The following is a 23,709-nucleotide window of genomic DNA, read 5'->3' on the forward strand; positions in this document are numbered from 1 at the left end:
TGGCAGGCAACAGGAAGCTCAGGGTCTTTCTTGCGAGCAGAATATAGGTGCTCTGCGAAGTGGTCATCCCATCTATGCCCTCATCCCATTCATGCATAAAGGCAAAAATAAAACAACATTGTGAGCAGTGAATGCAATAGCCTAGATTCTGGGAAGTGCAGGTGAAGTTTTACTTCACCTGGAAGGTATGTTTGGGCCCTTGGATGCTGGGGAGGGAGAAGGTAAATTGACAGGTGTTGTACCTTCACCAGTTGCGGGGGAAGGAGCCGTGGGGCTGTGGGGGAGTGTTGGAGGTGAGGGAAGAGTGGACCAGGGTGTCCTGTAGGGAAAGATCTCTGCGGAAGGTGGACAAGGGAGGGAAGGGGAATATGTATCTGGTGGTAGCAACTTGCTGGATGTGGCAGAAATGGCGCCTGATGATCTTCTGGATGTGGATGCTAATGGGATGTTGGATAAGGGCAAGCAGAGCCCTAGAGCTGTTGTGGGAGGGAAGAGAAGGGGAGCGGGCAGAAGTGCAGGAGATGGGTCAGACCTGTTTGAGGGCCCAGTGGTGCTGGGGAACCGTTTCCCATTAACAACTCTTTACCTTCCTAGCCAGATTGTTATCAATGCATTTATCTATCCAACTGCCCTTCTTTCTCTTCAGGCTCTATCCTATCAATTACTCCCCATCCAATTCCCCTCCCTACATTCTGCATATAAACTGACGTTTTCTCAACTACTATCCATTCTGAGGAAAGGTCACCAGACCCAAAACGTTAACTGATTTTTTTTCACATATGCTGCCAGATCTGCTGTGCTTTTCCAACAACTTCTGTTTTTGTTGTTGTTATTAATACTTGTGTATAACTCTACTGAAGTTGAAATCCAGTTAATACATTTTTGGTAATATTAGTTGAAAGCCCAATGACATTGCCATGTGTTTCATTTTCATGGCCAGGCCTTATTGATATACAGTTGCTGAGCTGCAAATTATATTTACAGTCCAGAATTGCAGTTCTTTTTAGGTACAAGGCAGTGGGGTTGCTGCTATTTTGAAAACAGCCTGAAACTCTGGAAAGGGAATTATATCTTCCATCTGCTGGATGATGGTGCTCAGTTTCTCGAAACTGCTGGTGGCAACTTGATTGCAACCAGACTTGCTCAAGGATTTGGTTTGTGGGCCAGGCAAGTTTCTTGGATGAAATGGAGAGAGGTGGCTGGTATCTGTTCAGGTGTTATAATATTACAGCAACGCAATCATATAATTTGACATATTTGTGTTAAATGGTAACATACAAAGACCTTCAAAGTCTATCACTAACGAGTAATCAGACAAAGAAAGAGATTTTAATTATGAATTATCTTATATTTGGTTCAAGCGCTGGAGTAAGACTGTGAGAGCATAGTAAATAGGAACAGAAATAAACCATTTGGCCCCTCAAGCCTGATCCACTATTCAATAGGAGCATGGCCGATCCAAAACTCCTCAGGTCCACTTTATTGTGTTTTCCCCATAACTCTTGATTCCCCTCATGATCAAGAAAGAAGAAGAGCAGAGAGAGGTAAGCAGTCAAAAGCTAAATAGAAGAGAATTCTAAACTGTGAGCTGAGCTGACTGTTACTTATTGGCGGGGGTGGGGGGGGGGGGGGTGGTGGTAGGAGAACAGTTATGTACACCAGACTGTCAATTTTCCTTGTCATGTATAACAGCTCCCTCATGCTTTTAGATCAAGAGAAAAATAGAACTGAAATATTTGCAAGCCAGTTCCCCCCAATCAAGCTCAATAGACTAGATAATGACAGCACATTGGGTAATGTGTACTTTTTATTAATGGTTAATGAGCAAAAAAACACATGTTTACTCATTTGGCTTTTTTCCACAACGCACTATCCATCAGAGTTATGTTGCAAGGCACGTATCAGTAAAAAAACACTGTTGCTTTCAGCACAAGCAAGAAATGTGAGCGGTAAGATTTTATGCAGCAAAAGTTTATGTGTTGCTTTTCTAGTGTTTTACTGATTGATTTATAATTTGTACAATAATATTAAAATTAAATCCATAGCTTGTAATCTGTTTGAGTAGTGCTGAGTTAGAATCAAGGCCAACGAATTGGGGAAGTGGTAAATTAATTATTGAATTACTGTTGCTGTTGACCATTCAGATGAGCCGCTCTTAATTCTGTATCGCACTGTTCCCTTGTAGAATAGTGTGAAGTGGTGAATGGGCCAACCATCATGTAAACGGTCCCTCCATGGTTGTATGCATCTTCCTATATCAGTTATAAGATGTTTGGATTCTGTGTGCTCCTACAAATGATACAATAAGTGGTGGTATGTGGTGGGAGAGTGTGGCCAAATCCAATCACATCCATTGAAACTGATGACAATTTCACACTTAGAGCCAGAACTTCAGTCTCCACTCATCAGCACTGTCTGGTATAGGGTTCAGACCCTGCAACCTATTACCCAGAAATGGAAATGCTACCATTAAGCAAACGCTTGGTCCAGTAAATTGATGATGTGGCAAGTTGGTAGTCCAATGTATTAAGATACTTGCATTACAACTGTTGATTGACTAGCTAATATTCACCCTTTATTAACTTAGTTTGCCCTACAACAAACCACTCGTGAACATTTCATGTGTATAACATTTTTATGTTAAAACGTGGACCAAAAGCACTCAAACTTTGAAAAGTAGACACAGTCAATGATATTTCCAAGCTAGTCATTCTGTTCAAGTTTCTGGACTGGATTATGTCAATACACTGGGTAATGTGTACTGAGTATTAATGGGTAACAATCAAAAGATGGTTTGTGGACTAATTTACTTAATTTTCTCCACAACTCACTATCCATTAGAACCATGTATGCATCATTAAAAAATCATTGCTGCTTTCAGCAAAAGAGACATGAGATTTGATAATCTTTCATCTTTCTCAATAGCAATACAGTCTTCAATAGTTGGAACTTTAAGGAGTGTTAAGTTCATAATTGTGAAGACTCACAAATTATAGTTAACATTATATCTAATTATTCTCTTCCTATGCAGAATGTAGGTGACAAATAATTAACAAAGTGCTGGGATCCTGCAGACAGACTAAATCTGCATGAATTAAAGTTGCAGTAGAAGCATCTTTTAAGGTTACTGGAATTTAACATCTTGAATCTTCTCAATATACATTGTGTAATGGCAAATTTGTTCCAAACGTGCATGTTATAATCACGACAATGCTTGTCTCCTGGACCAATGATCTAAGGGGAAAGAACTTTTTCTGAGTTTTGTCACGTTGCGTGGGAGTTTGACATTCTTTATTTTGAATAGATTTCAGGAAACTATAATGAAAGAAAGAAAGAGACCAGATCATAAAAGAGAATCAATTTGTAAGATTTCTAGTTATATGAACAAAAATGTGCAAACAATATTTAAATATGATTCTTAACACATTTCTCCACACAGCAATGTTGTAAACTGGTAATCAGATAAAAACAAAACATTATAATATTTATCACTCCATCTTAATGTGCCAATAAATTATAAAATATGGTTTAAGAGTACTCTGTCATTATTATAGCTGAATGTTCAGGCTCAGATTCTATTCAGTTTATCCTAAGCATATAAGCTTGATTGCTTATTTATTTAGCTCATGCGGTAGATCACACTTTTTAATTATAAGAAAGTACACGTCAAAACACACTTCTTTCCCGTCACTCAATGACCTGCTATCTCCTTTGAAAATTACCCACTCAACTTCTATCTTAACCCTGATGCTACTAGCAACTTGACCATATTTCTGTCACCTCTAATCTTGACTAATGTCCTCCTTGCTGGTCATTCATCATTCCAATTCTCATGAAACAATTTACCCAAACTCAGTCTCCTCTCTCTTTTCTACATTAAAACCTGTTGGCCCTTTATCCTAACCAATATATAATGTCTGCCAGAGATAATGGGAACTGCAGATGCTGGAGATTCCAAGATAATAAAATGTGAGGCTGGATGAACACAGCAGGCCAAGCAGCATCTCAGGAGCACAAAAGCTGACGTTTCGGGCCTAGACCCCCTCTCTGATGAAGGGTCTAGGCCCGAAACGTCAGCTTTTGTGCTCCTGAGATGCTGCTTGGCCTGCTGTGTTCATCCAGCCTCACATTTTATTATCATATAATGTCTGCCTATTGTTTAATGCATTAAAAATTGCATTCTCAATACTGCTACAGTGCAGATCCTCCCTATTTCTATAACCTCTGACATTATATCCCCTTCTACAGTCTTTGGCATTCTAACCGCAGGCTTTTGTGCATTTACTCAGTTCCTCTTTTCAGTAGCATAGTCTTCAACTGCCTTAGTACTCTTCTTAAAATTCCCAATCTAAGACACCCAGCTGGAAAAATGTTTTTAAAGTTATCCTTTGATTTAGTGTTGGACTGAGGTCTACTTTCTTCAGATGGAATCTGTTCCTTTCTATGCTTTTCTTTCTTTTCCGTGGCAAAAAATATTCTGGTAAAAGATTGTGCTACATTTGTTGAATGCAGTTTGCCAAGATCATGTATGATTAGTTACTGCAAAAGTAATGACTTATTATTAATCTAATATTCATTTGTTATCCAGAATGTTGCTTTTCAGGTAATTCTGAGATCATCAAGACAAGAAAAAAATGAAAGTGGAAATTTTTATCCTACTGATAAGTGGTGAATTAATGATCACTGTGGTGGCACAGCAGCATCAATGTGGCAAGCTATGGCAGCCCCGGAATTTTAGTTCAGATTCAGAACATGACATTGAAGTCATTCTTTCACCAGAAGCACCAGAATCAGTCCCCGATATGCAAACAATCTATACATTGACGGAAAAGAACAGAGAATTTGGTTTTAACCTCTACAGGAAAATAGCAAACCTACATGAAGTCAATGTGTTCTTTTCACCTATTACCGTCTCCACAATCTTTGCCATGATATCCCTTGGTGCTAAACATGTTACATATGATGACATACTCAGAGGCCTAAACGTAAAAGATTTGATCAAAACTGACAACCCATACCTATTGCACACATTGTATCGGTGGCTTCACTGCAACTTTAGCAGCAACAAAGATCTTCATATCTCAGGGGGAATTTCTTTGTTTGTACAAGATGACATTCACTTGAAACCAACATTCATCAATGATGCTTCTTATTTTTATAATGCTGATATAACTCCTGTAGATTTTCAAGATACAGCCAACACCACAGACATCATTAATCAATATATTGACAATAGAACAAAAGGAAAAATCAGCAGGTTGCTTGTTTCTGTGGATAGCAAAACCAAACTTATGTTTATTAATTACATCTTATTCAAAGGTAAGATTTCAAAATTCATTCAAAATAGTAATAAAAAATGCCTGGTCTATTTTTTGTAAATTATGAAGCCTAGGTCAAGTAGAAAGGGTCAAGTTGAAGGGAGAAGTGACTTGAAGATTAAGTTAGTTAAGTAAAGCAGCTTGGTGGCACATGGTGTGAAGGTTGTAGGCAGAAAGTAAGGCTGAATGAATTCGGCGGATTTACAACTCCTGATTCAAAAACCATGGATTAGCTTCAGTCAACTAGTGGTACTTCTTTATTCAAATTGGAGCTAAAGAATAAACAGAGCATATTGAGTCTTTTGGTATGATAGTAGAATAAATGTGCGTGTCCCTGACTACAAGAGTTGGGCCAGTCAGTCTGTCAAGCCTATCGATAATAAGATCATAGCCAATCTCTATCTCAAGTCCTATGTCTGACTCTACTATCTTAAAACATTACCCCAAAACAATGGTTAATCCCAGTCTTGGAAGTTTTGGTTGACACAACATCCATAGCCTTTCCACATAGTTTTTATCTTCTGTGTAAAAAAAATGCTAAAATTATGATGGTGCCGCTTTGCTCCGGATTCTTTCACCAACGGAAATAGCATTACTGTATATATTTTCATCCTTATAAATGCATCAATTCGATTATCCTCTGGAATAGCTCTGGAAACTCAAAGAAATAGAATGCCCTTTGTTTTGCAACTTGTCTCCATAATTTAACCATAAAAGCCTCCAAATCATTTTGAGAAATCTGCAGTGTTCCTCTTAATACTAGTGTGCCCAAAACTGAATACAATGTTCCAGGTGTGAAGTTTAGGACAACTGAAGCATAGCCATTTCTCTTTTTCTGTCAATCTCATTGAAAATAAGGCCACCATTCCATTAGTATTTTTTATTTATTTTTCTATTTGTGTGTGCACTGGCTTTTAGTGATTTGTGCACCCGGCCCAAAAGCTTTGTTCCTTCAGTTTCTATTCATTAAACAAATCTGTCATACCTTTAGAAACAATTGTAGTATAAACTGAATTTGTTTTCAATAGACTTATACTTCTTACCATACTTCTTCTATTCTGAGCTTATTTTCATCGTTCTGTTCCTAGCCCCCCTGCCTCTGCACCTCTAGGTTTCAACTTTTTCTTGCATATTATTTTCTTCAGCTTAGTATTGTCTTTTAGATCGTGAGATTTATGAGGGGTTGGAGAGAGAGAGCGGGAAGAAAAAATTAATTCTTATGAAATGGAAACCAAAAAACCGGTGACTCTCACTCTTCCGCCTTCGTGATACTCTTTTCAATGATAGTTACATTACGAAAGATGGTCTATAATGTTAAAAAGTAAGAATGAGTAATTGTAGATGAGCAACAATTGCCTATTTTTGTTCAGGGAAGTGGATGGCTCCTTTTGATCCAAATGCAACCATGGATGGGACATTCTATATAAATGCGTATACCAGAATCAAAGTTCCAATGATGTTCAAAGAAGACACATTTTTCTTAACATATGATGAAAGAAATTCTTGTACAATCCTGAAAATTCCGTACCAAGGAAGTGCAAGTATGTTGGTGGTGATACCAAAGAATGGAGAATACCTACATGTGGAAGATGAGCTAACAGCAGAATTAATTGCCGAGTGGATCAAAACACTGAAACCTAAGTATAACGTTCAATTTTACAATCAAACAGTAACGGGCATGTCAAAATGCTGTACAGTTAGTTCTGCTATAACGCATGCTTTTTCAATGTGAATTGGTTTTAACGGAATTGAAGAATTTAGACCACTATTTGTAAAATGCAAGTTTTCCTTAACTTGTATCGGCTATAATGCGACTCCAGCCCCATTAGTTTAAATAACGCGGCTGTTGTGCAACTTTCTTAATAACGGGAGATCGCGCCAGAACGGAACCATCATGTTATACCAGAAATTCTTTGTAGTTTAGACTCCAGAAAAAGCAAGTAGTGTGAGACAAAAGTTCACACACGTTTTTCAACAAACTGTCCCTGCAGCCCATACTTCATCATTGAATTTGAAATTTATTTTATGTTTCTTTGATATATGTGGAGCCAAATGTAAGTCTGAGACAGATTATTGAACTAAAAGTCGCCTTAGGTATTGTTGTTATCACCTATAACTTATTTTTAGCATTTACGTTTCATTTAATATTAATTAAAATATGTACTTGTTTCAGTAAGATATCAAAATATTTAACATGAAACTGTGATAAATAGCTCTGAGGTGGGTTCCGAAGAAGGCTCAACATGCCCGAAATGTTAACCGGGATTTCTCTTCACACACGCTGCCACACCAGCTGAGTTTTCCAGCAACTTCTGTTGTTGGTTCCGTTGTTCTTTCAGTTTTCAATGGTGAATAGTTAATAGCTTAATTGCGTGTTTCTGTTTGGGAGATTATGCACTAAATTAATTCTACAGGAAAGTGGGTAAATATCCACTAGTTGATTGGGCATTTTTACTGTAGGTACTGGAGTTGTGCCAATACTTGCAGAATCGCTTTAATTGTCTGCTGTTATCTGCTCTTCGTAGGATAGGGGAGTCCAAAACAAGCGGGCATTGGTTTAAGGTGAGAAGGGAAAGATTTTATTAGGACCTGGAGGGTAACTTTTTCATGCAGATGGTGGTATATGTACGGAACGAACTGCCAGAGGAAGTGGAAGAGGGGAGTACAATTACAACATTTAAAAGGCATTTGGCGGGGTATGTGAATAGTAAGGGTTTAGGGCGATATAGGCCAAATGCTGGCAAATGGAACTAGGTCAGATTGGGATATCTGGTCAGCAGGGACCAAGTTTGTCTGTTTCCATGCTGTATGATTCAATGACCCTGCTGTAAAATACTGTTGCCTATTTTATAATGATTCTTTTGTGAAATTACTGGGTCACTTGAAAGGATTAAAACCTTTTATCCAGAGTATTTAGGTTTAGTAAGTTTCCTTCTCAGAAAAGCTTTGGTGAAACACTTCGATTTCCACATTCACATTTTACATTATATCCCTAATCTTGGATCCCCTAGACAGCAGAAATAGTTTATCTACACCTACCTGATTTGTTCCCCTTAGTGGCTTGATACTTCAACTAAAATAAACTTTATCTTTTAAATTTCTGGAAAGATATCTGTCCTGGTAATTTCTTTTTATAATTCAATTCTAGGGATCCAGGTATCATTTCTAGTAAACCTACTCCTTCCTTCTAACACAAATCCATCCTTCCGAAAGCAGGGTGCCCCGATTAAAAAAATAATCTTGCTGGAAAACTCAGTTCTGAGGAAGGGTCAGCGGACCTGAAATATTAACTCTTTATTCTTTCGCAGATGCTGTCGACCTGCTGAGTTTTCCAGCAACTTTGTTTTTATTCCTGATTTACAGCATCTGCAGTTCTTTCAACTTTTTCTTTAAAAAATCTGTTTATTATGACAATGTAAAATATAAATACATTCAGGTTCAAATCAATGCAATTTACGAGACGAATGCAACCACGTAACATTTAAAACTAAATTAAAGCTATGAGGTGGAGGTGCTGGTGTTGAACTGGGGTAGGCAAGGTCAGGAGTCACACAACACCAGGTTATAGTCCAACAGGTTTATCTGAAAACACAAACTTTCTGAGTCCCACTCCTTCTTCATACATTAGTGAGAATGGCGGCATCAGACACAGAATCTATAAGTAAAAGCATTTATAAGTAAATATAAGCATTCAATTGTAAAACTACAATTCAGCCAGGAAAATCTTCCTTTGTTGTCAATGAATTACCACATCATGGTTTTAATGGCTTATTCCTTTTTAGTGCAATTCATGAAACTTTGAATAACTGCATGTCAAACTCCATACCCTGGATGAGGAGTAAAAAGACAATATGTTTACATATCTTTGTCAATGCCAGCTTGTGCTCAGTTGCTGGAAGTGATCCAAATTATTTCAACTAATTTTTTTTCCCCTTGCTATGTAAAAAAGTATCAGTTCCACCTGGCACTTGCCCTCAGTAATAACTGTGATCTGAAACTTGACAGATGGTTGACTCAGACATCAATCTTCATCCTGACGCTCAATAGCACCGCAATAATTGATATGCTGCTTTGCTAATCTTTAAACCTAGCTTAATTTTAAAGTTTATTTTGAGAGCGCCATTAAGGTCTTTCATTGAATCTACACACATAATAGCAATGAAATACCTTCAAATATACTAACATAGCACATCAGTAATGTCGAAGTTTATGCGGGGTTCTCCTTACATTTTGCAAATAGTCTAGCCAAATCCGAGTTCTGGTATTCGTCTCAGTGGAGTGATGGGTAGAGTCCTTGCTGTATACAGGCAGTATGATTTACTTGGCATAGCTGGCAGCAGAACATTTAGCATTCTGATTCCATTGCCAGAATGTATTCAACTATACACACACACACACACACACATATAATATATATAGAGGGAAAAAAGCATTTCTTGAAAGGCACACAAGCTTGCTTGCTGAGCTTGCAGTTTCTGAACAGATTGTAGTCAGACCACAATTTTTTGTGAATATACCTTTATGTTCAGCATTGCATTTCTCACAGTAGCTGTGCAAAAGGCAACATACCAATTGGAGCTAAAGTGGGTAATAGAACTGACATATGGGCAGGCCATGATTTAACTGAATATCAAACCAAGCTTTTGGGGTTGATGGCCTTCCCCTTGTTACTTTGTAAAGCCAATTGGAAGAGAAAACCATTTGTTTCATTGAACATTTTCTACAATAAATACATTTTTTAAAATGCAGAACATGCTATTAAGCACTCCATAAGGTAACTGTCACAAACTTACAAGGATTTTTTGCCTCACTAGATTAGGCTGGATATAAATGAGACTCCACAAGCAAAGGCTTTGCTCCAGGTCATCTATTCTTCCCCCATGATTTTAATAGAAAATACTAATGTGTGGTCTATTTCATGTCAAGAGATTTAAACAGCAATAAAATTAAATGTTTTTTTCTTAGTTTTCCATTTTTTGTAAATCAAGCTTTATTTTATTGTCCTAGAAAAATAGAATTATATTTTCCAAAATTTAAATTGGACAAGTCGTATAACATGGAAAGGAAGCTGAGACAACTGGGAATTATAAAACCCTTCGCAAACATGGCCAATTTTTCTGGGATCTCTTCATCTCACCATCTGAAGATTTCCAAGGTACATTTGGTCCAAGAGTAATCACTGACCCATATTAGTTTTTCACCTGACTGCTTTGCCTATCCTATGCAGGAGAAGGAGGAAGTAGCAACTGATTAGTTGCATTTTTGTTCATTTTTCCAGGTTATTCACAAAGCAGTGATTGATGTGGATGAGAGAGGAACAGAAGCGGCAGCAGTCACCAGTGTTGCAGCAGTGCCTTATTCACTTCCAACTATCATAAAAGTGGACCACCCTTTTGTTTTCATGATATTTGAAGAAATAACAAACATGCTACTGTTCATAGGAAGGGTGAAAGACCCCACCAAGAGTTAATATTCTGGTGAAATTATTGCTTTTGAATTGATTTTTGGTTTGTAAATTAGGCATTACAATAATGACTGTTGAAAGGATTAGCAATATTGTGTGTCGTCGATAACAATATAGAAAATAGAATAATCAAGTTGATTCAATTTTTCAGATTTGGAAACGTTCGATAACTGTGTTTAATATTTAAAAGTATTGAAATAAAGAAGTACTTTTCTCAAAAATCGCTTTCACTTTGTGCATGATGTTATTTTGTTTTCAATCACAAGTCACTTTGCACTTTTGACTAATGGGTATAAACATGTTTTCAATTTCTCAAAGGTTCTTCATTGTCCTGAAACTTCCAAATTTAAAACATCCTCCTGTAGGTCACAACAAAATTCAGTTGACGAAATGGAACTACTGGTTTTCAAGTAACTCTATGGTGCTCGTAAGCTTACACTTGTCAGGTTATACACTATAGGCGGTAATTGCAGTTGCTGTTACACTTACTATTGAAGAGCTATGATAAGACCATAAGACATGGGAGCAAAAATTAGGCCATTCGGCCCATCGAGTTTGCTTCCCCACTCAATCATGGCTGATAAGTTCTTCAACCCCATTCTCCCATTTTCTCCCCATAACCCTTGATCCCCTTGATAATCAAGAACATATCTAAAGGTAATTCTGGTGCAGTGTAATCAATCAACTTTGGGGTGGGGGGGACAAAGGATATGAACTATTTAGTGGAAGTGATTTCCAGATGCTGAATATGAATCAATATCATGCATTAAGGCAACATCAGAAATATTGAAAAATAAAGGAAAAGTACTGCTGTCAAAACTAAATTGATATTTAACTCTTAAGTCTTAAATGCAGGATATAAGACCACAAAAACAACTAATGAGACAATGCTTGTGCTGAGGTTAAAAAATTCTCTTAGATCGACTGCACTGTTTACACTTAGAATGGCTTTATTCCTCCCAAACTGGAAACTATTATTTTAACAGCATGATCACTTTCATTCTTACTGGCTGTAAAAACAACAAACGCTTCTGTACAATGCAAAACTAAGGTTGAGAATAAAAGGTATAAAGGAGTAACCAATACGATGGTTGATCTTTTAGCTAAATTTAAAATGGCAAAGGGAGATTGGGGAATTACTTCTGTAAAGGTGAACTCTGATATGTGCAATCTCTGCAGCACACCCTTCCTTTTCATTCTAGGGTGTTGGGGAAGAGCATGTGCAACATTTAATCTTTCAATAAATCTGCAACATTGTTTGTAAATTATTTAGATACAAGACAGTAACCCTTTTGTGATTAATTTTGATTGCCAAAAATAGATGGATTGAGGTCAGTGAGAACTTAGAACTTTAAAAATCTTAAACCAATCCATCTCCAACTTATCTACATCCAAGTTTAAAAGAAGTGGGACAAGGGCCAGGTGGAAGAGGGTTGACTATTTATATATTAAAATAAGGCTAGCAGCCAGAACTATTAACTGCCTAGCAGATTTAACCACTGCTGGCCAAAGCTATCCTTGGGAAACATGGACAATTTCAGATCATAGTTATCACAGACCCTTAAAAGGTTTTCTGAATAAGGGGCGGTATCTTGCAAATTTCTAATCTGCTATCACCTTGCTAGAGTCTGGGGAAGACTGGAAGATTATCATCAAGCATCCTTGCAATTTCCACTTTCATTTTCTTGAATATCCTTGGATGTCTCTCAAACAGACTTGGTGGCTTGCCAACTTTAAGTATCAACAGTTTATCCCAAAGCTGTTCATCAGTTTTAAATTCATCTGCTGACAGTTTCGTCCTGGCTGGCATCTGGCTCCTTGGTAAAGAGAAATGCAAAATATTCTTTTAAAACCCCAGTCATAACCCCTGTCTCCTTGGGTAAATATCGTTGTTGGCCCATCTTCGACCCTACTCTTCCTTTTGATACCCTTTTCCATTTACTTGCCTGTAGAAGACTTTGAGATTCCCATTTTATGTTAGTTGTTAGATTGTTTTCACAGTCCCTCTTTGTTCCTCTTGTACATTCTTTTTTAAAATCTCTCTTCTGAATGTTTCGTATTAAGCTTTGTTCTCAATTGTATTTTCTACCGAACAGTTGTCATGCCTACTTTTTTCTTCCTTGTCTTAATTTCTACATCCTTTTTTCATCCAAGAATCATTGGATTTGTCTGGCCTATCTATGCCTTTTGAAGCAATATACATTGACTGTGCCTGAACCATTTCTTTTTGGAAGGTAGCCTATTGTTCAGCTACAGTTTCCACAAACCATTGGTTTCTACTCCATCTGACCCAGTCCCATTTTTCGCTCATTTGTATTAGCTCTACCCCAAGTAAATTATTCTTTTTCTGGATTTCCCACTGTCCTTTTTTGCCACTTTCCTAAACCTTATGATACAATGATCACAGTTTCTTGCCAGTTGGTCTACTTGGACATCATTTCCAAGAACCTGGTCTAAGCGCTACCTCCTTTCTTATCTGACTGGACATGTACTGCCATAGAAAATTCCACTGAATATAATCTAGGAGAGCTTACCTCATATTGCTTTTTACACTATCACTATCAGAATTCAAATCTGAGTAATTAATGACTGCATTATAAGTGTCATAAAACATTCACACTTCTCTGTAACTTCCCTACAGATTTGCTCCACTATGTCTTTCCCACTAGTTGGTCTATAGACTATGCCAAACAATCTATGTTCTATGTTCAATCTAATTATATGCCTTTCTCCTCTAGCTAAACTTAAGCTTCAAGTTGTCCTTGAACACTCCGGGACTTCTTTCTCCAGCATTGCAATGTTTTTAATCAATATGATCGCCCGCAGTGGCTCAGTGGTTAGCACTGCAGCCGCACAGCGCCAGGGACCCAGATTCAATTCCAGCCTCGGGCAACTGTCTGTGTGGAGTTTGCACATTTTCCCTGTGTCTACGTGGGTTTCTTCCGGGTGCTCCGGTTTTCTTCCACAGACCAAAGATGTGCAGGCTAGGTGGATTTGCCATGCTAAATTACCCGTAGTGTTCAGGGGTGTGTGGGTTATAGTGAGATGGGTCTGGGTGGGATGGTCCAAGGGGCAGCGTGGACTTGTTGGGCCGAAGGGCCTGTTTCCACACTGTAGGGAATCTAATCTCTTCCTTTCCCATCTTTCTGAAAACCTTGTACTCAGAAATATATAACATTCAGTCCTACCCATCAAAAACATTTCCCTCTGCTCCACATACTTAAGCTTTAAACCCTGTCTTCAGCAAAAATGGGGTCTGTTTGAAATCTGTAGAAACTGCAATTACCTGCTGAAATTTAGGGTTTCTCTCTTCAGCAACTCCTGTCTTCCTTCCTTGAACTACTCAGGAAAATAGGACTGTCAGAAATAGGAGCAGACGGGCTCCTGCCTGCATCTTTAAAGGTCTGTGAAGGGTCTTAGCTCCTGGTAAATTAGGCATGTAAGCAGATTTTAAGAAAAAACTATCAGTGATGTACCTGGTTCTCATAGCAGCCACAGTAATATTTAAAAAGAACATTAGATCATAAAATAATAGAAAGGAAGAATGTCAGGACCAATTTTTAACTGGCCAGAAGTATTACCTGTCCAAATGCTCTGGAATTCTCTTCCTTCAGTAGCTCCATTTGCTTTTAACCCTTCCTCTCGTCCTTTAATATATAACAGAAGAACTGCAGATGTTGTAAATCAGGCACAAAACAAAGTTGCTGTAAAAGCTCAGCAGGTCTGGTAGCATTTATGATGGAAAAACCTGTTCTGATGAAGGGTCACTGGACCTGAAACATTACACAAGCTTGGATACAGAATTGGCTGGCCAACAGAAGACAGCGTGTGGTAGTAGAAGGAAAATATTCTGCCTGGAAGTCAGTGGTGAGTGGGGTTCCACAGGGCTCTGTCCTTGGGCCTCTACTGTTTGTAATTTTTATTAATGACTTGGACGAGGGAATTGAAGGATGGGTCAGCAAGTTTGCAGACGACACAAAGGTCGGAGGTGTCGTTGACAGTGTAGAGGGCTGTTGTAGGCTGCAGCGGGACATTGACAGGATGCAGAGATGGGCTGAGAGGTGGCAGATGGAGTTCAACCTGGATAAATGCGAGGTGATGCATTTTGGAAGGTCGAATTTGAAAGCTGAGTACAGGATTAAGGATAGGATTCTTGGCAGCGTGGAGGAACAGAGGGATCTTGGTGTGCAGATACATAGATCCCTTAAAATGGCCACCCAAGTGGACAGGGTTGTTGAGAAAGCATATGGTGTTTTGGCTTTCATTAACAGGGGGATTGAGTTTAAGAGTCGTGAGATCTTGTTGCAGCTCTATAAAACTTTGGTTAGACCGCACTTGGAATACTGCGTCCAGTTCTGGGCGCCCTATTATAGGAAAGATGTGGATGCTTTGGAGAGGGTTCAGAGGAGGTTTACCAGGATGCTGCCTGGACTGGAGGGCTTATCTTATGAAGAGAGGTTGACTGAGCTCGGTCTCTTTTCATTGGAGAAAAGGAGGAGGAGAGGGGACCTAATTGAGGTATACAAGATAATGAGAGGCATAGATAGAGTCGATAGCCAGAGACTATTTCCCAGGGCAGAAATGGCTAGCACGAGGGGTCATAGTTTTAAGCTGGTTGGTGGAAAGTATAGAGGGGATGTCAGAGGCAGGTTCTTTACGCAGAGAGTTGTGAGAGCATGGAATGCGTTGCCAGCAGCAGTTGTGGAAGCAAGGTCATTGGGGTCATTTAAGAGACTGCTGGACATGCATATGGTCACAGAAATTTGAGGGTGCATCCATGAGGATCAATGGTCGGCACAACATTGTGGGCTGAAGGGCCTGTTCTGTGCTGTACTGTTCTATGTTCTATGTTCTATTAACTGTCCTCCTTTAATACCCTGATCAAAGTTTGTCTCTTAGTTTTATATGAAAATGGGTGCAATTTCAGATTAGAAATGGAGTCTTAACTATTTAACTTTTTTGTCCTGAAATTATTGATTGCTGGGCTTAGTTACAGTCAGACAGAGAATATTCATGAGCAATATACAAGCTCATGCAGGGAGCCTACAGCTGCTACCTGTGGAATTGGCTGGTGGGACTGGACTGATCCTCAATGCCTGGGTCTTTGAATGAGGCTAATAGGGTTGACACAAACCAGGATTTGAGACTGAATTGCTCAATCTGATTAAGGCTACATTTAAACCAGTATGCACATCCAATGCATTACACTGACAAACACAGAAATTGGTAGACAAGCTCAGCAGGTCTGGCAGCTATGTGATGAGAAATCAGAGTTAACCTTCCACAGAACGAGTCACTTGACTTTTGATTTCTCTCCACATGTGCTGCCAGACCTGCAAAGCTTTTCCAATAATTTCTATTTTTGTCTTTAATTTACAGTACCTGCACTCCTTTCACTTTTTATAATACATTACACTGTTCGTCAATATTTAGGTTGCAAGGCAGAAGAGTAACTATGTGACATGGGGAATCAGCAGGAACTGTAAATAAGATTAGAAAGTTTACTTATTCAGATTGCCTAATGTAATTATGATGTTGTGGAAATAACAGAGACTTGGATCATGAAAGGGCAGGACTGGGTGTCAAATATTCCTGGGCATAAAATGTTCAAACAAATATGAAAGTAAGAAAAAGAGGTGGGGTGATGGCATTGATAATGGAGAGAGCTGAAGTGCGAGAGAAAAGAGATCCCAGAATGTTCGTGGACAGAATTAATTTGGCTGGATAGACTTGGGACCTGACTACTTGCTCTACCCACCATTTACAGAAAACAAAAGAGTTGGGATGAAACTTGAGCATATGACGAGCCAAAGAACTGCATCTGAGCAGAAACATGCACTACAAGACACTGCTCCACATGGCATCAAGCTGCAAGCAAACTGACCACGAAGTAGTGTGACAGCTCTCAGTCTCATTTGTATAATTCTCTTTCAACTTTGATGTACTCAATGACCTTTCTTCATGTCATGTTTTTTGTTCCTAAAACACCGCAACACAAGTAAGAATTTGCTCCTAATAACAAAGGAGAACAAATGAATGTGTTAAATGTACCAGTAATGCGCAATTTATGTTTTTGAAAGATAACAAGCACAACGGCACTGCTGCATTTCTATTGAGAGTTTATAACTTAGTTAGGAATATGTAACATCCAACTGTAACAGAACTTAAATTGACATTACTTGTCTAAAGTTTTTTTCACACAAAGCCAGGATTTTAGACTGCATAGCTCAATCTGGTTAAGGCCATATTTACATCAGTATGCACATCTAATGCATAACAACTGTTTATAAATATTTTTGTAGCAAGACAGTAGAATAGGTATGTGACAAAGGAATTTATGCAATATTAGCTTTTAAAAAATCATGGGCATGCTAAACAAAATAAACATTAAAATAATTAATTTTGTTTTTATCTTATATAAAACAATACATTTGAATATCTTTTACATGCTTACAATGTAATTCTTCTGCAATTATACATGGTTATTTACAACATATGATGAAACGAGAGGATAACACCTACTCTTACAGAAAGTATCTCTTACATAAAGTCTTGTAGGTGGACAATAGTAAAGTGAGATTTCAAATCAAATCAAGGAAACACAACACTCAGATCTGAAAATAACCAAAACAATAATACAATACATTGTATCTAAAAGTTTTATAATGAGAAGCTCAACTCAACACTGAAAGTTTGTAATAAATCTCTGGTTACCAGAAATTATTTAAAATTGCTATTAGATTGCAACATGAGAAGACAGAACAGAACAGGTAAAATGTACATACAGTAATGACTAAATATATTGGTAACATAGGACAATTGATAATACTGATATCCTGCATGGCCTCAGTGTTTGCAGTTTCTATACAGTATGCAAGCTTCACTAAAAAATGTACCTTTCAGAGCAATATAAATAAACACTTCAGATTTTTGAAGTAATTGGTTACATTCAGTTTAATAAGCCAGTACCTCTTATATTACTGTTAAAATAAACACTAAGTGAATGCTAAAGGCCTCTTGAAACTTTGAGAGGAATACAGGCCACAGATATCTGGTACTCAATGCCAGTCAAATATATTATGCAAACTTCTGGATGGGCGTCATGTTGAGATTTTCATCACGCCAACAGTAAAACAGCAATATGATAACTAATGCCAACTAGTACTAGGGTGAGAGAGAATAACTCAGAGGAAGTTTTGCATCATATTCATTTGGCACCCATGGTGGCACTTTGGCTAAAATACAATTCATATTTGCCAAAACTTAAAACAAAATCATATCTCCTGTATGTGTCACAGAGTCATCATTAGCCAAAATGTACTCAAATTCGCAAACTTGCTGCAAGTGGGTGATGACACCCACAACTGAGGTGTATGCTTGCTTAGAAATATAGAATTCAAAAAGTAAATGGACATACTTAAAATTTCAAGATTTATTTTTAAATTAGTAATCTTAGCGTGTAACAATCTGATGGAATGCTGCTTTAACATTTAAAGATATTTTATTGAAAGGGGTCTTCTCTATCCATGGGGTTTATTTGTTGAAAATCTATACCTTCATAGTTCTAAATATCTTGTTTATTAATTTAATTCAAACAATGTGTAAGTGAAGGATTTCAGTTTTCAAGAAGTCTATTAAAAACTAAACGTTCCAGGTCTGTCATTAAACATTAAACTTTATACATGGACTTCAGTAAATTGGTCCCTGAATCTCCTGATTTGCTTTAAGGATTACAATATGTGGCCTTAAATTAAAGAGCAATTTTACACAGGGTCAGCATCTAAAATAAATTGCTGTATAATCAAGTTCAAGAACTAACTTTGGCTGTGAATGAAAGTTACCTTGTGGTGTATATGTTAATTGCAATGCAAACAGACACTGAAGTTGATAATATCAACATTTACTCCAAGCTGTTTCATAACTTTTAGAAAAATGCCACGAAAAATCAAAACAAAAGGTCCCTTAAACAAAAATGAGTATTACTATATTGCTCAAATATAAATTAAACTGGATTTGTGAAATTAATCACGGCGTATGAACGAAATAAAATGGTATCATTCCACCTCTTCGATTAATTTGGGTTTGCTGGGTCTGTACTTAAAAGCTTGTTTATTAGTTCAATCGCTTATGTTAAATTTCTAATATTTTAAGTTGAATCTGTATTTCATCATGGTCAACTACTCAGTTACAGTTGGCACCAGTTTGGCATTTTAATGTGGTCATTTGCTATTGTTCAGAGGGAGAAGTTAAACATTCTATTTAAGCTTCAAATTAAGTAAAAGTTTGAAGAACCAGGAAATTTAATAATTTATTATCACAACTTTGCAAGGTTTTGGGTAGGCTTGTCAGTCACTCTAGATAAATGAATGATGTTTAAAATCCATAAAGAACCTAGTTTTTTTCCAGTCATCATCCACAGCAAAAATGTATCCCCAGATATGCCTGGGAATGTAGTTATATCATCATACCAAACTCTATGTACTTCAGTTTCTTACAAGCAAGAAATAGTGAACTTAAGTGTGCTGAGATAAATTTACATTTTCAATTTCTTTGTGCATACCCATCAGGGTCCTTGGAGGTATTTGCGGTAGTAGCTGCTGAAAGCTCTGCAATGCTTTCTTTAATGAATTGTGATCACTGTATAGCAACTGAGGATACGTGCAGTAATATTCATATAACAGCTGACATGAAAGATAAAATATGGGAATAAATTACTTTTGTGAAACTTGGCTTCAAATTGAAGTGCTTCCTCTTCGAGACTAGGTAGTCAGAGAAATCCGTCTAGTTCCTCGCAGCTTTAAAATCATGCGAACCCTCCTGAAACTTGCCTTTAAGCAAGTCACTGATATGCTTTGTAAAATGTCTTTTCACAGAGTGCTTTCCATATCATTAAGGATTTGATTTTCTGCTCTTCCTTCACAAAAAAAGATAATTTAGACAGTTATCAATATTATTCCATAGAACTTGTTCTGCTATAATAATGATGGAACAATAAATATTTCCGGTTTCCTTTTCTTAATAAGTTTGCTAACATTAGATTATCCTAATGCCTATATTAAACTCAAGATTCTCCTGAAATCATTGGGATATTACAATTGTGACAATTCCACTGTGTATTGTGGCACTGAATGCCACAGTTGGAGGCTTTTTGTTACTTCCAAAGCACCCCCAACCTCATAACTGTTTTTTTTAATGGACGTGCAGTGGACCAAGGCAGAGTGCAACTGGAACTACACTATGCAGAAGCCCCAGCTCCAGCTACCTCCCACTAGGCAGTTCCTTTAGGTAAGTTGTTCAGTGGGGAGAGAGAGAGAGAGAGAGAGAGGGAGAGAGAGACTGGGCGGGGGGGGGGGGGGGGCGGGTACGTTATGTGGCCATGCTTGCCTCTGTACTTTTAACATGCTCTGAGGAAGGATGATCTTCAGACAATGATGATCAGGTGATAATCAGAGGGCGCCTGGGATTTAAAAGCATCAAGCATTGGTATTTTTAGCTTGATTACAATTTTGTTTTAATTAAAGGGATTTTTTTGACTGAGCAGCTAAGTGCCCTCCTCCTTCTCTGTCCCATACCATTATAACTCTCTATGGGAGATTGGGATGTCTACCTCCCATTTGTAAATGATCACAGAATGGAAATATAGCATCCAGCAAAGCATCTCAGAGGCAGATGGAGATATCTGCTTTTTGGAAATGTCTGCTAAACCAATGGGAGGGCAGGGATGGGGAGCGGGGTGGTGTAGAGGTTTGTGGGTAAGTGGTTGGAACTGGAAGCCTAGCCCAAATTTGATGCTTGGGCAGCAATCAGATCATTCACTTGGCTTCTGAAGTTCAAGTATTATATGTTGAAAGGGAACTTAGGAAAACTTAGCTCCCCTCTCAGATCAACTGGCAGGTCAGGTGACTGAAAAGCACAAAAAGTAGTGGAGAATGACTAAAAGGTCATTCAGGAGAAAGAAATTAAAGTTTGATAGGAAGCCATCCAGAAAAGTAAAAACAGACAGCAATTGTTTCTGCAAGTATATGGAAAGGAAAACAGTAAGTAAAGTTAGTGTTGGTCCTTTAGAGAGAGAATGGAGTTAAAAATAATGGAGTAATATGCAACAAGGAACGATTGATAAATGGTCTTGCAGTTAATTATCCTCTTGGAAGAAGTGACCACAACACATTAGAGTTTCATACTCAGATTGAATGAGTGAAGACAGAGTTACATACGACAGTTTTGGTGTTGGGCAAAGGTAATTATACAGGTCTGAAAAAGGAGTTAGCCCGAGTGGGCTGGGCAAAAATATTAAAAGGTAGGACAGTTGAAGAACAATGGCAAATGCTTAGGGAGATACTAAATACCTCTCAAAGTCTATTCCTGAGAGGAAGAGGAACTGTAAAAAAGTGAAAAATCAAACATGGCTTAACATGAAAGTCGAGGATAACATAAAGGCAAAAACTAGGGTACATTATACTGCAAGAGTTAATAGCACTTTGGAAGATTAGGAGAACCTTAAATGGCAGTAAAGAGTTACTAAAAATTAAAGCAAAAGAGCTAAGAGGAACTTGGTGAAATTGCTATTATTAGGGAAAAAATATTAAGTAAACAATTGGGATTAAAGGCAGCTAAGTCCCTCGAGGCTGATAGCCCACATCCTAGACTATTAAAGGAGGCCGCAGCAGAGATAGTGGATGCATTAGTTACGATATTCCAAAATTTCCTGGATTCTGGAAAGGTAGCAGTGGATTGGAAACATGCTGATGTGACACCGTTATTCAATCTGGAAAGGTAGCAGTGGATTGGAAACATGCTGATGTGACACCATTATTCAAAAAAGAAGATGGGTAAAAAAATGGGAGACTATAGACCAGTTATTTCATTTGACCTCTATAGGGAGGAAGTTGCTTAAGTCAATCATAAAGGAAGAAATAACTGAACACTTGGAACAACAAAACTCAGTTCACTAGTGTCAGCACGGTTTCATGAAAGACAAGTTGGGTTTGAAAAACTTTCAGGATGCAATCAGAAATGCATATAATGGGGATCCGAAGGATGTGGTATATCTGAAATCCCAGGAGGCATTTGACAAGGTGCTGCATAAAAGACTGATCCAGAAGGTTAGATTTCAGGGGCCTAAGGATTGGACCCGAAGCGGTTTTTCTTCACAGATGCTGCCAAACCTGTGGAAGATTTCCAGCAACTTCTGTTTTTATATAAGGATAGAGTATTGGTTTGAATTGAGGATTGGCTCACTGACAGAAAGCAGAGAGCAGATACAGGGGTCACAAAACAGTACAGCACAGTACAGGCCCTTCGGCCCACGATGTTGTGCAGAACATTTACACTAATCCTAAAGTCTATCTAATCCACCACTAACTTATACGATCATCCATATGCCTATCTAATAGCCACTTAAATGCTCCTAATGAGGCCAACTCCACTACCCTCTCTGGCAATGCATTCCACGACCCTACTACTCTCTGAGTAAAGAACCTACCTCTGATGTCTCCCCAATATCTAGCTCCTTTCACTTTAAAACTACGTCCCCTCATAAAAGCTACTCCCACCCTCGGAAAAAGTCTCTGGCTATCTACTCTATCTATACCTCTGATAATCTTATACACCTCTATCAAGTCACCTCTCATCCTTCGTCATTCTAAAGAGAAAAACCCTAGCTCTATCAACCTTTCCTCATAAGACCTTCCCTCCATTCCGGGCAACACCCTGGTAAAGATCCTCTGCACCTTTTCTAATCCTTCCACATCTTTCCTGTAATGAAGTCACCAGAACTGGACACAATTCTCCAGATGTGGCTGAACCAGGGTTTTGTATAGCTGGAGCATAACTTCACGGCTCTTGAGCTCAATCCCTCTATTAATGAAAGCTAACACACCATACACCTTCTTAACAATTCTATCCACCTGGGTGGCAGCTTTCAGGGAGCTTTGGACATGAACCCCAAGAATCGTCTGCTCCTCCACACTGCCAAGAATCTTTCCATTAACCCTGTATTTTGCTTTCAAGTTTGTCCTTCCAAATTGAATCATCTCACTTTTCAGGGTTAAACTCCATCTGCCACTTCTCAGCCCAGCTCTGCATTCTATCAAAGTCCCTTTGTAACCTAGAACAGCCCTCCGCACTCTCCACAACGTGACCCACCTTCGTATTGACGGCGACCTTGTTAATCCACCCTTACACTCCTTCATCCAAATCATTTACAAAAATCACAAATAGAACAGAACCCAGAATGGATCTTTGTGGTACACCACTCGTAACTGAGCAACATGTTGAATATTTTCTGTCCACTACCACCCTTTGTCTTCTAAGTGTCAGCCAATTCTGAATCCAATCTACCACATTTCCCTCTATCCCATGCCTCCTTACCTTCTGCATCAGCCTACCATGGGGAACCTTATCAAATGCCTTACTTAAATCCGTGTATACCACATCCGCTGTTCCACCATTAAATGCCTTAAATAGGAAGGCTTTAGAGGGATATGGCCCAAATGCTGGCAAATGGGACTAGATTAATTTAGAATATTGTCAACATGGACAAATTGGAGTGAAGGGTTTGTTTCCATGCTGTATATCTCTATGACTTAATGATTCTGTGATTCCAAGGATGAAAGGACTGTAGTATGAGGAGCAGTTGAATAGCTTGGGCTTGTAGTCACTGGAGTTCAGAAGAATGAGGTGGGTTCTGATTGAGGGATACAAAATGCTAAAAGTGATTTTTTAAAAATTCATTTATGGGACGTGGGCATCTCTGGCCTGGCCAGCATTTATTACACATCTCTAAATCCCCAGAAAGCAGTTAAGTATCAATCACATCGCTGTGGGTCTGTTATGAAGAAGTGTAAAAAGTGGTATTACCTACCTTTCACCTGCCAACCTGTTGTAAAGGATGGTTAAATAAAATGAAATGCTTTCACTCACTCAGTA

General features: G+C 38.3%; 2 protein-coding genes across 6 annotated transcripts in view; one reads left to right on the plus strand and one right to left on the minus strand.

Moving 5' to 3' along the window:
• LOC125455520 (uncharacterized) overlaps positions 1-10,953 on the plus strand; it is a 51,337-nt gene extending 40,384 nt beyond the window's left edge. The window contains exons 7-10 of the mRNA XM_048537629.1: positions 4,615-5,319; positions 6,689-6,959; positions 10,326-10,473; positions 10,597-10,953. Coding sequence (XP_048393586.1) covers positions 4,615-5,319; positions 6,689-6,959; positions 10,326-10,473; positions 10,597-10,788 — 1,316 coding nt within the window. The 3' untranslated portion in view covers positions 10,789-10,953. The remainder of the gene's footprint in view (positions 1-4,614; positions 5,320-6,688; positions 6,960-10,325; positions 10,474-10,596) is intronic.
• A 5,931-nt stretch (positions 10,954-16,884) lies between these two features.
• The window catches only part of ppp4r4 (protein phosphatase 4, regulatory subunit 4), a 228,028-nt gene continuing 221,203 nt past the window's right edge, over positions 16,885-23,709 (minus strand). For all 5 annotated transcript variants that reach the window (XM_059649055.1, XM_059649053.1, XM_059649057.1 and 2 more), the window contains one exon: positions 16,885-19,696. In XM_059649055.1, coding sequence (XP_059505038.1) covers positions 19,672-19,696 — 25 coding nt within the window. In that variant the 3' untranslated portion in view covers positions 16,885-19,671. The remainder of the gene's footprint in view (positions 19,697-23,709) is intronic.

Source organism: Stegostoma tigrinum, chromosome 10 (genome assembly GCF_030684315.1).
Source record: "Stegostoma tigrinum isolate sSteTig4 chromosome 10, sSteTig4.hap1, whole genome shotgun sequence".
Lineage (NCBI taxonomy): Eukaryota > Metazoa > Chordata > Chondrichthyes > Orectolobiformes > Stegostomatidae > Stegostoma > Stegostoma tigrinum.